Source organism: Arachis duranensis, chromosome 8 (assembly GCF_000817695.3).
Source record: "Arachis duranensis cultivar V14167 chromosome 8, aradu.V14167.gnm2.J7QH, whole genome shotgun sequence".
Lineage (NCBI taxonomy): Eukaryota > Viridiplantae > Streptophyta > Magnoliopsida > Fabales > Fabaceae > Arachis > Arachis duranensis.
In genome coordinates, this window is record NC_029779.3 from 47,466,308 (window position 1) to 47,481,940 (window position 15,633).

A 15,633-nucleotide genomic window follows, 5' to 3' on the forward strand; every position below is an offset into this window, starting at 1 on the left:
TCCTTTTTTTAGTGAATACTTAATTCAGCTTGATAATTTTTTTTAAAGGATTACCAGATTTTTAAATACAAAAAAATATTTTGATCTTTGATATTTAATTTCATAAGATTGTTTAATTTTTTTTGTCAATGATCTCTCTTTAAAATATATTTACGTAACACTTTAATCATTAATATATCTTTTATTTAATTTTTATAAGTAAAAATAATTTAAAAATCATTAATATTTTTTAATTTTACACAATAAATTTAGCTAATGTATTTAAAAAAGTAATGTAAAAATAAAAAAAGTATTTAGCTAATGTATTTAAAAAAGTAATAAAAAAATAAAAAAAAAACTAAACGGCCTTGATAAGTATCATTAAAAAAGGAAATTTCCAACAAAAAAGAATTTGTTAATCTTAGTTGGTTCTTAATAGATAAATCAACAGTTTAACATACCATGTAGGCTTATTCCGTTAATACCGATAGAAAATATTAACACAAGGGTTAAGCAATCTCATAAAAGTAAAGATTAAGAGTCGGAAGGGATATTTCGAAGTAATTATCAAGAACCGTTTAAGGTTTTTTCTCTTTTTTTTTTCCATGGTATTTCCCAACCCAATAAGAAGGATTAATCCGTCATGGAGCTAAACTTCATTTAAAAATTTACAGCTAACTAATAAATTGCTATATGCATAAAGCAAGATTCGAATCCCAACACTTGCTTAAACGGACTAATGAACTAATCACTAAAACAACCTAACTTGTTATTTTGCAAAAGTGCTTTATTAGTCTTGTCAAATTCCTTCCAGTAATAAATGAGTATATTCATTAAATCCATACAAGACTATAAAATCAGTTCACATAGTGGATTTAGGGTCATCTGCATTAATATTCCATGAGTTCCTTCAAATAAGTAATAAACATGAATGCCAATAATAGTATTGAAATGTTCATTGTGACAGATATGTTAAAAAAAAATATTTACCAAACATTCATCAATTTTTTTTCCACCCAACGACAGGTTCTCATTTTACAACAGAATCTAACTTAGTATTCACCTACGAAAATACATGAGTTAGCCTAATTTTCCTACTAATACTTAATTGACAAATAATGAGTTCAATTTGAGTGGTTTAGAAGTAGCAAAAGCTTCTCTGAAACCCCTTTTGCTGGTGTCAAGATTTTACATAACACCAGAGCATGAAATGTGACCAATGCTCATCACCAAGGTCTTCCTATCACTCCGAGTCTCCGGGCCAACTCTATGTCCTTTTTCACTGAGGAACCAAAACAGAAAAACTCAGGTTACTGAAAGAAACCATCATGGAAGACATAAATTAATTAACAAACAGCATGAAAGGATTTATAAACTTTTTAAAAGAAAATATGGTTTAACACAGAGCATGTGCAGTTTGAGTTTGGGGCATATTTGAACTATTTGAGTATGCTAATATGACACCCTAGAATCAGATCCTCTAAAGTGAGCAATGTTGTGAAAGTTACGAAATGAAAAATTAGTCACCCCTAGATTAATATTTTTCATTTTGTATCGCTCTAATCAAAATTGTTCAAAGGTGATCAATTCTTCACTTTACACGTGACTCAAATGTAATTTACATGATCTTCTTACTAATGTTCCTAAACTATATAAGGTAAAAAATATTTTATTCATCAATAGCCAAGGGAGAAATCATTCATCACCAATAAAATCAGCAAAATATATGAAAATATAAATTCATGGCTGATATGATTGTTAATGAAAGGAAAATTAGAGGAATGCACAGAGCATTTGTCGACTTACTGAGAGTAACACGCTTTGCATGGATAGCACACAACATTCCATCTTCAAACAAACGAACCAGATGATCCTCAGCTGCCTGCAAGATTGTTAAATGAGAACCGATGGAATGAATATGTTATGTTGTAAACTCGTAATAGACTGAGCAATTTGAAACTTTACAAGGGTATTATCCAAAATAATATTCCAAACACAGGGAAGCAAATTATTTCCCACTCCTTTTCCCCCCTCCATTTTATTCTATCCTTTTTCATTCCAAAGAAAATATGATTAAATTTGGCAGAAAACTTGGCTTGAGCATGGAAAAAGTTGCATACTTCTTGAAGTGCTACCATGGCTTCAGCTGTCCAGCGAGTGACCTCCGTAGATAGTTGGTTTGTAATCTGTTTGACCTGCAGCAAAAGTGAAAACATTATGACAAAAAAGAGAACAAGCTTCCCTAGAATTTAAATCAGCCAAACCTGTGACATATTTCAGAAATATAATTGAGATACTAATACTGTAAATAGCACAATCTTCAAGCACTTTCATGAGAAAAAAAGGTGAAACAAAGTAGAGCAAGCAATCTACAAGTCTTATTTTTAATGTGATTCCAAGTGTCAATCAAAACAAATTTTCTTCCAAACTTTGCTTCGGATAGAAAGTGATCATGATGAAAACACAGTTGAAGTAAAATAGTGTTAGAGTATCCTCAGGAAAATCTAAGTATTAGTGCAGTAAGTATATCTCTCTAATTTTCGTTTTAGCCCTCATTGGTGGTTTAAAAATTAGCACTTAAATCGTTCTTGCGGCCTCTAACTTTTATATGAATATAAAGGAGCGAATAGACACTCAAATTAGTTCTCACATCACTTAATCTTTAAATGTATATATTTAGACACAAATTTAGTGCTTAAACTGATCAGTTTACCGTATGGAAAACTAAATTGATAGCGAAAGAAAACATTACATGTTCCTGCGAATGGACAAATTTGATCATTTACTTAATCTTCATTGCATTCACCAGATGATGCAGAAATGCAGATATACAGAGGCCACAAAATTTAAACTAAAAACCATGTGCTATTAATTAAGGAAGAGTCAACAACTCACACATCTCATGAAGGGGGCAGCTGGGATGAGTAGGTTGAAACTCTTCTGAAATTTACGAATCTCACGAAGGGCTACTGTTCCTGGCTTATTACGCCTTTTCTTAGGTGCTGCTGCTGCAATTTTTCAATTTGTAAACACAGAAGACAAATGACAAAACATTCAAAAACCACAACTAAACATAAGTATGACCAAAAAAGGGAAAGCCAAAAGAAATGTGATATCAAACATGGAATTCCTTATGAAATAATGTGCACATACATCCTCGTCCCGCTTCTGGTTCCTGCTCCTCTTCTCCATCTTCCCTCCTTCTGCTACCAGACTTCCAAACATTCAAATGGAGAAAATAAATAAATAAAGAAACATGTGAAACAAATCAGTTCCATCAAAAGCAAGGTAACATAAAAGCGTCAAAATCACCTAAAACTAAGAATTTAACATTTGACACAACCTCAATATAAAATCTAATCACAAATATATTCACCTAATTGAAGGCATTTAAGATTTTAACATAATTACCTTAGAAGTCATACGGAAATAACATTTCTATCCAAAACAAAAAGTAAAGTAAAATAAAATTCATTGATAATGGCAAATCATGCCAGTAGAGACATCATCGAAAGCTATAAATTTTGTCTGAATTTCTGACAAAAACATGTAACTATCAAAATCTGTTTCACCCAAGATATCCAACACCAACATCAGTGACTAATCCTTTTGGGATAGGAGCTTCCCTAACCAGGTAAACCTGACACGAGACACTCTTCAACACACATCGCCAAGGATCAAACCCCTCACAAAATTCTTAAGGAATTCAGCTAGTTACCTCATTAAAAATTAAAAATAAAAACCCTAAAAGTAAGACTTTGTATATACCTACGCAAACTATGTTTGAAAATCATAAAAAATGAACAAACTAAGTCAGCATCTAGCTCACATAATATCAACACATCAAGCAAATCGGGTATTTTCAAGTAGAACTAAAAAACATGTAGATCTAATGAAAATTCATAAATTCGAAGCAACAATAGCATAAAATTAAAATCAAACTCACTTCAAAAACTAGTTCAAATAGAACCAAAACCTCAGTGACCAAACCCTAACTAAGCCTAACACCAGGAGAGTTAACATTCAAACTAACACACACAAAATGAAACGAACTCAGAGAGAGAGTGAGAGAGAGAGTACCGCTTGCGATGGACTTTGTGATGGTCTTACTTTTTTCTTACCTGAAAATTTTCACATTACACAAACCAAATGAAAATGAAATTGAACACTGAAACTGAAATTGAATGAAATGAAAAAACAGAAAAGGTTAAAATTTGGTACCTTTTTGACTAGGTGTTGGAATACGCTTCACTCTTGCCATTAGAAGGTTGTCAAGAGCGAACAGACTCCGCAACGGCCACCGGCGCCGGTGACCAAACCAGAGAACGGCGACGACGAGGCAGCGATGCAGAGTGAGAGAGGTTGACAGAGGGGTTTCAGTTTTTGGGGTTCTCTTTTTTTTTTTTTAATTATCTTTTTTTTTTGTTTTCCAAAAATTTTGTAATACTTTCTCTTAAATTAACTTTCAAAAACAAAATAATATCTCTCCCCTCCGTTTGACCGTTACTCAATTTCTATTTTCTCCCCTTTTTTTTTCTCTAAAAGGGTTATATTATAATTTACCTTTCTATTAATTTGATATTGCAATTTTTGTTATGTATATAGTTTTAACCTCTTTTTTTTTTGTATTTTTTAGTTCTACGAGTAAAAAATCAATCTCTTATAAATTGAATCTACATTTTATTTAAGTGTCTAACTGATTAGTTATTTATTGTATAAAGTAAAATTTAAACATTCAACAAATATTTAAATGAACAAATTGAGTTAACCATTCGATTAATTTAAATTATTTTAGTTAGATAATAATTTAATGCACTTAACCCTTAATATTTGAGTTAGGAAAGCTTTAGAATTTAAGGTTTATGTATAGAATGTGTAACAAGTTAGGAAGCACGGATTCTCCTATGGTGCCGGCGTATCCGTGTCGGACACGAATCCGACATCGATACTCGACGGATACTTCAAACGAGCATATCGGTGGCGTGTCTTTTTGCGATGCAGAATTTTGGTGAAGCTGTCACGAATCCGAACGAGTCCGACACGAATCCGAACGAGTCCGATCCGATTTTGTGATTTTTAGAGGAGAAACAAATTGAATCCTTCTAGAGCTGAAGATTTGGTATATGTTCATACTAATCTCCGACTTTTATCTAGAATGAGTGAAGATTATAAAAAAGGAGATACCAGCATGTGGGACGTCAGAGTTGATGACAACAGTCCAGATCTGAGTGAGGTTTCATATTTATCTTTAGATGAACCAAACATAGAAGTTGTGGTATTTACGGATGATGGACTTGGAGGAGAAGAATTGATACATTTATTGTTAGCGAGATGGTAAGAGTAGATTAAATTTTTTATTTTTTTTAATAATTGCATAATTTTTAGACTTTTTTATGCAATTATATTTCCTCTTATATTTATAATATGATATTTTATTAATTTAATATATTATTTAAATTTTAATTCACAACATATCCTAAACGTGTCGTGTCTAAGTTTTTTATAAAAAGAACGTGTCGGCGTATCCGTGTCGTGTCGTGTCTGTATCGCGTGTCGTATCGGTGCTTCCTAAGTAACAAGCACAAGAAAAGCTAGGCTAATTAGACATAGATTTTTTTTTTTTCAGGATAATTAAAGATAGACTTCCTTAGGAAAGAAATAGTATAAATAGTAATAGAGAAAAATTTAAAGACAAGTAAAATTTATTATTTTTGGCCAATATTTTTTATTATCGGTCTAATTGTTTTAGTTTAGCAATTTAACAATATATTTTTAAGTTTTTAACTTATACTTTTAAATATTATTGGCTAGCTGTTCATAAAAATAATAAATTATATTGACTTTTTAACATTTTTTATAGTAATATTAGTAGTTATAATATTTGTATTAGGTGAATTGAGATTGAAGTCTTCGTCTCTGATAATTTTCTCTTTAATTATTGATCCCTAATTCAATAATAATGAAATTTATTTCTCTATGGTTTAGTGTTGTTAGAAATAAATTATATTTGTGAATTCATTGTTAACTTGTATAGTTCCATTAATTTTACATGTTAGATTGAAAACGAGTAGATCACTTCATAAAGTTTTTCAAATGTGCAAATTAATCATATTAACAATTTTGTTGTCAACCATTAACAAAGTTTAAAATGTCAAAATTGCATATTAAAACATTAATGTAAAGTTTAAAAGAATATAATATACTTGTTTTATGTAAAATTAACACTTGAAAAAAAAAGTTTAGGAATCAATTTGCATATTTTTCAACAAGAAGCAGCTACCCTACTACCACAAGTCTTGAATCAAATACATTGCAAAACTATTTGTACAACAAATCTTATTTGATTACACCAAAACTAAAAAGAGGTAATATTATACAAAATCCCAACAAAAACTACTATACCACAAATACAAGGATATTCATAAAAAGACCATCAAGTCCTTACAAACTTGTAGCATGGATCTTATCTTCAACTATTAAGAATTTCTTGGAACATCATTGGTTGTAGTATTGTATAGCTCTTGATACACTTGCTAGAATCTTGATTATTTCTGACAATTGATTTGTATATTACGGCTGTGAAGGGGTAGGAGATGTTGGAGGCTTGAAATCAGGATACTGCAAAAATAAAATTTACACAGTATTCAAGGACATTTCAATATAGGCGAGTGAGTTTTTCGGGATACTAGGGTTTATGATTTAGGATTTAGATACGTTAGTTAGAAGAATATAGATCTAAACTCCATTTAAGAATCTGTTGTCGTTAATAGGTTGTTGTATACATAAGGCGGAATTCAAACTCTTGATGCTTGCAGACGAGTGAGGTTATAATAATTCCCTAATTTGATCCAAGGTTAATGCACAGATGACAATATGTGTAGGTCATAATCATTGTGATATTAGCCAATGACAAAAACAATTATTTGTCACAATAATCTTGTAATAATATTCTAATTCATAGCTCATACTCATACTAGAACAAATTAAAATATATATGGCCATCAAAACCACACAGAATCAGCATAGAAAATTAAAACTTCAAGAGTGCAAAGGAGCTAAGACATTACATGTGGATATGGAGATTGTGGTCTTGGCAACACTGGAGACGATTCATCCTTGTTTTCAGTTTCTGGAACCATGTCTACTTTCGACTCGGCAACGTTGTCAATAGTAGCTTCTGCTTTCTGTACAGTGCTACTTTCTGTTGGTTCCGGAAGAGCCTTGTCTTCAGTGGAGTCTGGTAGAAAAGCCTTTCCAATTTGCTGATATATGAAAGCATTAAATTCAACGAGATTAACACGAAAATTTCGAGAATTAGATATAATATATCAACTAACTAGTATGTATCAAAACAAATAACTATGGCTCATTTCTCAACATAAATCAAGAAAAATCTTAAGTACCTTTACTTCATCAACAAGCTCTTTAGGAGCAACCTTGGTGTTCAAGAACTCATCTAGCTGCCGTAGTGTTTGCTTTCGATCCTACAATTAAACAATCAACCAATGCTATAGCTTGATTGCTTGAGGACTTAACAAGCATAAATAGGAATAAATCTTAACTTTGACAAAGCCTGATTCCACTACGTAAGGTCGGTTACATGGACCAAAGACATCTCTATGTCTTCGTGCCATTGCGTCGTGGTAATGCATTGGGATGCAACAAAGTTTTATGTGGGTTGTCGCAAGCCTAACACAACCCTCCTTGTTGTATTGCATTCTAAATTAGATTTAGGGTCCTTTCTTGAATACATAGCTACATGCTGAATATGTTCCTCCATTGCTTTATAAATTGACTTAATGTCTCAATAGACTCAAACTAGAGGAGGAATTATAAAATGAATGCATAGACAATGACATAAGCTGAAAAGCTCATGTATGGAGCAACCGAAAAAAAACTACTTACCTCAGCAAATAGAAGCTTCTTGCTTGCAAACTGAACAAGTGCAGCTGATCCTAATACTTGGAGAATTGTTTCTATCTACAAACAGAGTAGAATCATCATCAATAAGTAATTCTATTTTAGTAGAATCACGCAACAACGGATTTTCTTCTAAGGGAAAATTTTGTAAGTAAAAAGCTCATCAGATCAACCTCAGTGAAAGCCAAGAGGCCGAGGCCGGTAGCTGCAGCAATTCCAAGAGTAACAGCCAAGCCATCAGAAGTATCCTGCAATACAGCACCCTTTAACACCTGATTTCTCTCCAAAATAATTTCAATTGAGCCTTAAATTTAACAGAAAGCATGTTCCTACTATTAAGTAAGCCAAAAAGTTACTCTAGTATTTTTCATATGCATATGATCATCGAAAACTATAATCGAAATGAGGTTAATCCCAGATACATACTCCTATTGCATCAGAGATAGCTTCTGTCAGATTGCCAAAATCCAATGCTTTCCGTGGTTCTTTCCATGGAAGACCACTGTTCTGCATATTAATTCCAATCATTGTCAGTGTATTTATCAGCAGAGAAAAAATTAAATAAATTACACACGAGTGGCGACAAGAAATACCGTCCATCCTCTAGGTCCTTCTGCACCATCCTTAATGGCATAAGCAGCTTTGAATCCATTATCTGTGACCAGTTGTGCAACCAGTTCAGAGTTCCCATCAAATCTGGCTTCCATCACAAACTTCACTCAATCAGCTTCAGAGTTCAGATACATTCTTTTGCAAAATGCAAGCAGAAAATTGTGTTCTGGTTTAATATAATTGAATCCTTAAGTTCAAATATTAAACCTTCTCACTAGAGATGCAACGTGATCTGTAACATAAATCATCACATCCAAGTATGACTATGCAACACATGATCATACTAATCAGCAAAGATTCATCAACAGGTGTAATCATCAACTCTAGCTTTGAGATCATCAAAACTACAACATTGAAATATAACTTCTAGCTCTATTTATTTTGGCTTTCTTTTTCCTTAGTTGCGGACCATATCACATGATATGCCACAACAAAAATTCAATTTACAATCACAAAAACAATTAGACACCACAAGGTATTCATTAGTGACAGCAACCGCTATTTAGAACCCGTGGAAATTGGAATTTGGAAATACTTATGTCCATGCTTGGTCCAAGTTATGGCCTATTAAATGCATCATAAGAGCATAAAACAGCATATGAATCTCAGAGAATTCTTGAACTTTCTTTTTATGCATACAAAAGAAAACAAAACAAAACCAAACCAAACAAAGTTTTTTTCTTTTTTTCTTACTTGTCCAAAATGAACAATGTGGTATTCTCAGGTTCCTTGAACTTCAATGCAAGCTTCTTCAAGAACACTGGCTTATCATCATCACCACCCTTGTAAGTAATTGACACCAATTTCTTCCCCAAACCATTAATATCTGGTGTTCCAACTTCCCTAATCTCCACAGCTTCTCTTATATCAAGCAACTGAGCATTCAAATCAGCACCAAGTTTTTCATATGCATTCTTTGCTGACTCAACACCCCATGGTTTAGGCTTCTTGAGAACCTGAAACAAAACCAATGGTACTGCAAAAACAGCAACACCTCCAAAAACAACAAGAGGGTTCTCTGATGCAAAATTGAGAAGATTCTCCACAACCCCATTTGCATCAAAGTCCCCAGAACTACTGAAATTCAAAGATTGCCCCAAAGCTTCCTCATATGTGAGTGCAGTAGCAGAAAGTTGTGCAGTACTGAAAATTGATGCTGCTGATTGAAGGAATAGAATTTTTTTATGGTTTCTAGTTCTGGAGATTGAAAAGTTTGAGACTTTGCATGCAGAAATTTTTGGGTGTGTTGAAAGTTTGTTGGGTTGTTTTGTTCTGTGAGAAAGAACAGATGTTGTTGGTGTCAAGTTTGCAACAGTAGCATTGAAAGCCTCCATGGCATAATTGTTACTAATTCCTATGTCACAAAGACTCTTATGTGATTCAATCAAAGTGTGTCAGGGTATAACATATGGGAATTCTTTAAGAATCAAGAGGGTATTGTTGTTGTTTTGGAAAGTTTTGGAAAAATTGGAAAGTTTGAGTAGTTGACAAATTTTAAGGTAGTGTGTTTGGAGGTGGCTTGGTGCAATTAAGGTTGGGTGTCAGGTAGGTGATGACGTGTACAGGGATAGAAAAACACACCAATGGTTGTTTGGCAAGTGGAGATTGCGGATGAGATGAAGCTGATGAGGATTGAGTTGAGGTTTCATGATTTCATCTTTGATGAAATTGTGTGCTTGGAAACGTGTGAAAAATGTGCAAAAACTTTGCAGTAAGGGATGTAATAGGCACTCTACTGGTAATAATAAAAAAACAATAACAATAATAATAATAGTAATATTAACTTTTCTATATAAAAAAAGAATAGTACTATTAAGTATTAACTTTGCTTAGCGGTTATTCTAGTACCATTTTAAATAGTCAGTATTAGAGGCTTAGAACATGTTTGGTATCCTAGGAGACAGAACAATATGAATACTTCATGTGAAATTCTTTATTTCAAATTTTCAATTCGTTTCCTTTTGAAATTTAAAATGTTTATAACAAGAGTGCATTAGATGAATGAATGGCCATTCAGGCAGGGGTAAGATTATTAATACAAAAATTCTGAAAAAAAAAATTATAAGCTGCAAATTGCTCTGGTGTTTTATGCTTTGAGCTTGTTACAACAGCACACCCCCAATAAATATAATTTCTTAGTACATTAGTATTGACTAACTTCTGCTAACAGTATAGGATTTTTCACTCTGAACTATAGACATTCATGGAATCTTACCATGGGAGGTTTAAGATTCTCCAAGGTAAAATTCTAAAAATTGTTAAAGTATTTGGTGAGCCGCATGCCTGTTTAGCAAATCCAACTAAATCATGAACTAAAGGGATGAAATCTTGGGAGCTAGAATCTCTAGCAGTCCCTTTGGGTTGTCAACATGAACCCAATGACCAGAATTTGGAAGAAGACTGAAAGAAACTTTTCCAAGAGACTCGGTTGCTTCCCTATTCGCCAGTTTTTGGATCCGCTCAACAGCATCTTCGTCCCACCTGTCACTTTTTTCGGCACGAACAATTATTATTTCTGTACCTTTGAAGACATTCAGTTAATCTGCTTGAGTTACCAATAAGAATCAAACATCTGCTGAGCATTTTGAAGATCAAATACCCAAGTTTCATGATCATCAACTTTCTTGAGGTTTGTGCCTATCCAGTCTGACAATGCCTTAGAGTAACCAAGTCCTAACAGATGATTAACAAGCCACCTGAAAGAGATGCAAACCACATTTAAGTAACTAGAATGATGATTGGGGCTGAGAAATATTTTCTCATATTGTAAATTTGTGATAAAATTTCAATTAAGATTGGGCAAAATCACAAGGTAAATTCAATTCACATTCAATAGGCCATCGATTCTTTTAGACTCTAATTATATATTTTTGACAGCCAATACAAATGATGGCATCATCAAAAGAAAGAAGAATGAAATATGATGTCCTAAGTCCAGCGAAAGAGTCTTACTTCCGAGAAGGTATTCGTGATGGCAAACTTTGCAAGGTCCTTAAAACATCCCGAACTTCTTCATTACTATTTAGAGGGTTCACTTCTCCAGGGACAGAGTCCAATACCCAGAGCTGTTCTTCAGCAACAATAGAAAATTCTTAAAAACAATATATTGAAACTGTAGTATCCAACAGTAAAATTCTAAGCACTAGATAAATAAATCAAGTTCACTTCAAAGTTTTTGCAGAACAGATAAAGGATAATAGTTTAAACAAAAAAAGGATATTACATTATTTGGCTTAACTGCAAATTATTCAATTTAAAATCTATAATAGTTGGGAATCAAAATACTGTACAGCACAAGAAACAGTATACAAGGAAAGACAGTTGAAATGTAGAGACAGTGATTAACAATATATTTGCTACTACATAAGTCTCGAATTATTTCATTTCCACTCATGAGGATATGGATATTACATAATATATACTTCACATAGAATTATTCTTCTTCTTTTTCACTTTGGCCAAACATTAACACATTGAAGAAGATGAGTTTCTTGCACTAATCCAAAGTAAGAAAAAACCCTGCAAGTGCAGCCATTATTTCATACACGTAAAAAGACAAGTGTTAGGCAGTAACATGGACACATGCTGCCTTGGACTATATTTTCTTAATCAGTAATGGTACTTGCACAGGACAGAAGGCCCATGAAATTCAATTAGACACCCTGATAACAAAGGGCCAAAATCCGACAAACATTGAGCATTATCAAACAAATTCATAGGGATGAGGTACCACCGTTTTTTATTCTAAACTGCAGTGAGGTGCTTAAAGTGACAGCGGAGTCAATAAGGCAGCTGCGCAAAATTTTGTTCAACAACCAATTTAAAGAAATATGAAAAGTTCAATTGTGGTTTGTCTATGATATCAAGCTTAGGGATGCAATAATAGAATTGCAGGACAATATCTTAGTCCCAGCATATGGAATTTTCGCTAGGAGAAGTTTATCCTAAGAATGACACCAAAAATGCTTATATTGCTAATATCAGTTATTCAACATTGGAAATTTAAGGTCTACTCAAGGACTAGTTCCATATAAGGGATGAAAATGTAGACCAAAGAAAAAGGTGAAGAATGATACAATGATTTGTACTCTTTCAAACTCACATTCCAACTCATAGACAAAACAAGGAGAAAATTCAAGGTTTCATAGTATTTCAGTGTATTTCTTAGCTTGGCTATACAATTTGTGTGCTTTTGCAATGAGTTGGTATGTGAGTTTGAAACGGTACAAGCCATTGTATTGTTTCTCTTTCTGAAGTTTACTAGGATTCATGAGATGCTTCCTAAAATGTAAGTGTTTGGAAGAATGTCTATAAAACAAACAATCGTTATGCAAATATTAACCCAAGACGAGATTCAAACTCCAGACACTTAACTTAAGCAAGCGAGTGAGCTAACTACTTAACCAATCTAAGTTAGTTACTTAATTAGAGGCATTTAAAATGCTACAATTACAAAATTCTAAAATTTACTATCCATATTCCATCCTCCACCGTGATTGTTTGGAAAGACAAACCTGTTTAGGGCACAAAGCTGAATCTCCATATTCACCGCGGCTACAACTCTGAAGAAACTGCAAAGCAACCTTTCCACCCATGGAATGACCAATCACAACCTCAGGCCAACGCCATTCCTCAGCCTTCACCAAATCGGCCAAATCCTTCGCCGCATTTTCCATATCGTGTGGCGGATCCAGTTTCCTCTCCGCCGATTTTCCGTGATTCCGCATATCCACCATCACTGTCCTCCAATCTGCATACAAAAATAAAAAAGGTTAAATCGATGGATTCAGAAGCTTCGAGATCCGAAAAGTGAGAGAGAAAGAGAGATTGAGATTACTGGAGGAAGGAGAGGAATTGGAGAGAGAAGCGAGGAGGTTGCGAGAAAAGGATCTCCAGTTTCTTGAGGATCCGAGGAAGCCATGGATGAAGAAGGCGGTTGAAGTGTAAGGTTTTTCAGGATGAGCTCGCAGCTCTTCGTAGGCTATGGTTTCTAGCCACCTGGTGGTGGTGGTGGTGGCGCCGCCGTGTTGACCGGCGTGAGTGGCTGAGTTGTGGAAGCGAGTTAGGAGGAGACGGCAGCTGCTGCGTCTGAGTGAGATAGCTGCGGCCATTTTTCGATTTTCTTTTTTTTTTATTATTTATTATTTTTATTTTTTAAAAGAATAGTTCAATCTGTTGGGCCAATAGAACAAGAGAATGGAAAACGGTTATTCAGTTCAGTTCAGTTCAGTTCAGATTAGGGAAGCACAAATGAAGTAGAAGTGGTGTAGAACATATTACTATATTTTATGATTTGCAATATCCACACAAATGTTATTAACTTTATATTATTCTTGCTCAAAATTCACCCCATACTTTTTATTTTCATATAAAGTTAATATTTAAAAATTATTAGATAATTTAATAAATTTAATTAAATTATTATCTAATAATTTAATTATTAATTTTATATGTATTAATTTATATATAAACCACCAGTGGCAAAACTTGGAATAAAATTTTGGGGGCCACATAGAAGATAATTGTCAAAATACTTTTTATATGGACTCCATTTAAGATAAGCTCGTCTAATCTCATTTCTCTGGTTTTGGTGATATTGCCAAATTTAAAGCTGTTTTTCAGGGTCTCGTTCCAAAAAATTAAGGTCAAACTTATCAGATGTAACTTTTTGAACTTTTAAAAGTTGTATCTCACTTTTTTCGCGATTCATTAAAGTAGAAAAACTATCTACATGTGTTGATATTGTAAAAATTATATGTTCTCCTTCTTAAATATTAGTCTTCCTCTTAAAAAATGCATCAATTCTTTAATTTTTCATTATTATTTTATAATAAAATTTAAATATATATCCTGTAGAATATGTAAAGAAGAAGTTAGAAGAACAAATATTAAAATTTATAATATTTATTGAATTTTTTTTATCAATTTATACAAATACAATAATATTAATACTTATTGAATATTCAATTATTTTTTATCATATAAAAAATTAAATTAAATAAATAGTAAAATATAAAATAATATTAAATTAAATAAATAAAAATATCTAATTTTTTATATTTAAACTTAAAGGTAAAAAGAGTGTTGCTTATTAAATTTATTGGGTACTTTAAGTCATAGTAAAGTATTTAAACCAATTGAATTATTTTTTATTTTTTAAAAAAGTACTACTAATTTTTTTATAAAAAGTTTGGGGGGGCCGTGGCCCCCCTTATCTGAACTAAGCTCTACCACTGTAAACAACTATAGGTAAGTCTTTAACCTTTATCATTATTCTTTACGGATTTTATATTTGATTTATTTTAACATCAAATGAAGATTGGGCAATTTGGTGTGGTAAGCAAGTGATCATGTTAAAAAACAAATAAATCTAAGTTTCATAATGTAAATAAGAATTTCTCTTTATATAATGCATTTGAATTTTGGAGCCTTGAATTTTGAAGTATGTAAGAGTTAAGATATGATGATAATATTGGGCATGACAAGATTGATACTAACAACGGATCCAATTTTGGATATTTTTGTTTTCAGAATTAATTTTTTCTATCTAGTCTAAGTAAAAGTTTGAACTACTGAAAAGATTAAGTTTAGATAAACAGTTTAATTAAGTTTTTTTTTTAAATAATTTAAACAATAAATAGTTATATTAAAAATAATTTATAAATAAATTATTTTGTGTTTAGATTTTTAGTTCTAAAAATGTTTATTTTATAGAAATGTGATAAAAAATAATAATATTATGAGAAAAGTTATTTTTTAATTTTTCTATAAACTCCTAAATAACTTTTAAAAAAGCTGTAATTTAATTTTAAAAATTATACCAGACATTAATACTATTATTTTTCATAAGTCAAAATCTAAAAAAAGTTACGTCCAAAACAAACGGGCTTATCAACTAACCAAATATGAATAATATTAAATACAACAAATATATAACTATAAATATTATGTATAAAGAATTATAGATGTTAAATTAAATAAAATTTTAAATTATTATCTTCTTAATATCACTATTTATTTTTAATTGGTTTAATCTAAAAAATTTAATCAAGTGCCATTTCATTTAAGTATTTAAATGAATTAAAGTAAATTTGCCATAATCTACACGTTAGATAGTATTAG

At 32.1% G+C, this 15,633-nt stretch overlaps 3 protein-coding genes across 4 annotated transcripts; all 3 read right to left on the bottom strand.

Annotated features, from left to right (window-relative positions):
* Nucleotides 1-894: 894 nt before the first annotated feature.
* LOC107463431 (histone H3-like centromeric protein CENH3) lies at nucleotides 895-4,404 on the bottom strand. 2 transcript variants are annotated; one of them, XM_021129934.2, is made up of 7 exons: nucleotides 4,201-4,404; nucleotides 4,060-4,100; nucleotides 3,133-3,193; nucleotides 2,875-2,984; nucleotides 2,100-2,174; nucleotides 1,786-1,861; nucleotides 895-1,261 (listed from the first exon to the last, which is right to left on the bottom strand). In XM_021129934.2, the coding sequence occupies exons 1-7, from the start codon at nucleotides 4,238-4,240 to the stop codon at nucleotides 1,206-1,208; spliced, it is 459 nt and encodes a 152-aa protein (XP_020985593.1). In that variant the 5' UTR covers nucleotides 4,241-4,404; the 3' UTR covers nucleotides 895-1,205. The 2 variants fall into 2 exon arrangements, with proteins under 2 accessions (XP_020985593.1, XP_015937714.1); XM_016082228.3 differs by having other exon boundaries at nucleotides 2,875-2,987.
* A 1,857-nt stretch (nucleotides 4,405-6,261) lies between these two features.
* Nucleotides 6,262-10,013, bottom strand: LOC107463426 (rhodanese-like domain-containing protein 4, chloroplastic). The gene is made up of 8 exons (XM_016082221.3): nucleotides 9,205-10,013; nucleotides 8,493-8,595; nucleotides 8,326-8,406; nucleotides 8,073-8,147; nucleotides 7,885-7,959; nucleotides 7,383-7,463; nucleotides 7,047-7,241; nucleotides 6,262-6,597 (listed from the first exon to the last, which is right to left on the bottom strand). Exons 1-8 carry the CDS (start codon nucleotides 9,843-9,845, stop codon nucleotides 6,550-6,552), a joined length of 1,299 nt encoding a protein of 432 aa, XP_015937707.1. The 5' UTR covers nucleotides 9,846-10,013; the 3' UTR covers nucleotides 6,262-6,549.
* A 474-nt stretch (nucleotides 10,014-10,487) lies between these two features.
* On the bottom strand, nucleotides 10,488-13,755 carry LOC107463432 (uncharacterized). Its single transcript, XM_016082229.3, is given in 5 exon segments — nucleotides 10,488-11,045; nucleotides 11,048-11,207; nucleotides 11,464-11,576; nucleotides 13,026-13,261; nucleotides 13,349-13,755. Coding segments are annotated over 5 exon segments (1,005 nt in total). The 5' UTR covers nucleotides 13,623-13,755; the 3' UTR covers nucleotides 10,488-10,823.
* Between the last annotated feature and the right edge of the window lie 1,878 nt (nucleotides 13,756-15,633).

What these genes read in the sequence shown, in the direction of transcription:
- LOC107463426 (XM_016082221.3), bottom strand. Translation starts at nt 9,845, where the DNA reads ATGGAGGCTTTCAATGCTACTGTTGCAAACTTGACACCAACAACATCT. An exon ending in ACATTGTTCATTTTGGACAA is followed by an intron (nt 8,596 to 9,204) that starts GTAAGAAAAAAA and finishes GATGGAAGCCAG; the next exon opens with ATTTGATGGGAACTCTGAAC. An exon ending in AGCTTGTTGATGAAGTAAAG is followed by an intron (nt 7,242 to 7,382) that starts GTACTTAAGATT and finishes TTCATATATCAG; the next exon opens with CAAATTGGAAAGGCTTTTCT.
- LOC107463431 (XM_016082228.3), bottom strand. Translation starts at nt 4,240, where the DNA reads ATGGCAAGAGTGAAGCGTATTCCAACACCTAGTCAAAAAG. An exon ending in ACCAGAAGCGGGACGAGGAT is followed by an intron (nt 2,988 to 3,132) that starts GTATGTGCACAT and finishes GAAAAATTGCAG; the next exon opens with CAGCAGCACCTAAGAAAAGG. An exon ending in CTGCCCCCTTCATGAGATGT is followed by an intron (nt 2,175 to 2,874) that starts GTGAGTTGTTGA and finishes CTTTTGCTGCAG; the next exon opens with GTCAAACAGATTACAAACCA.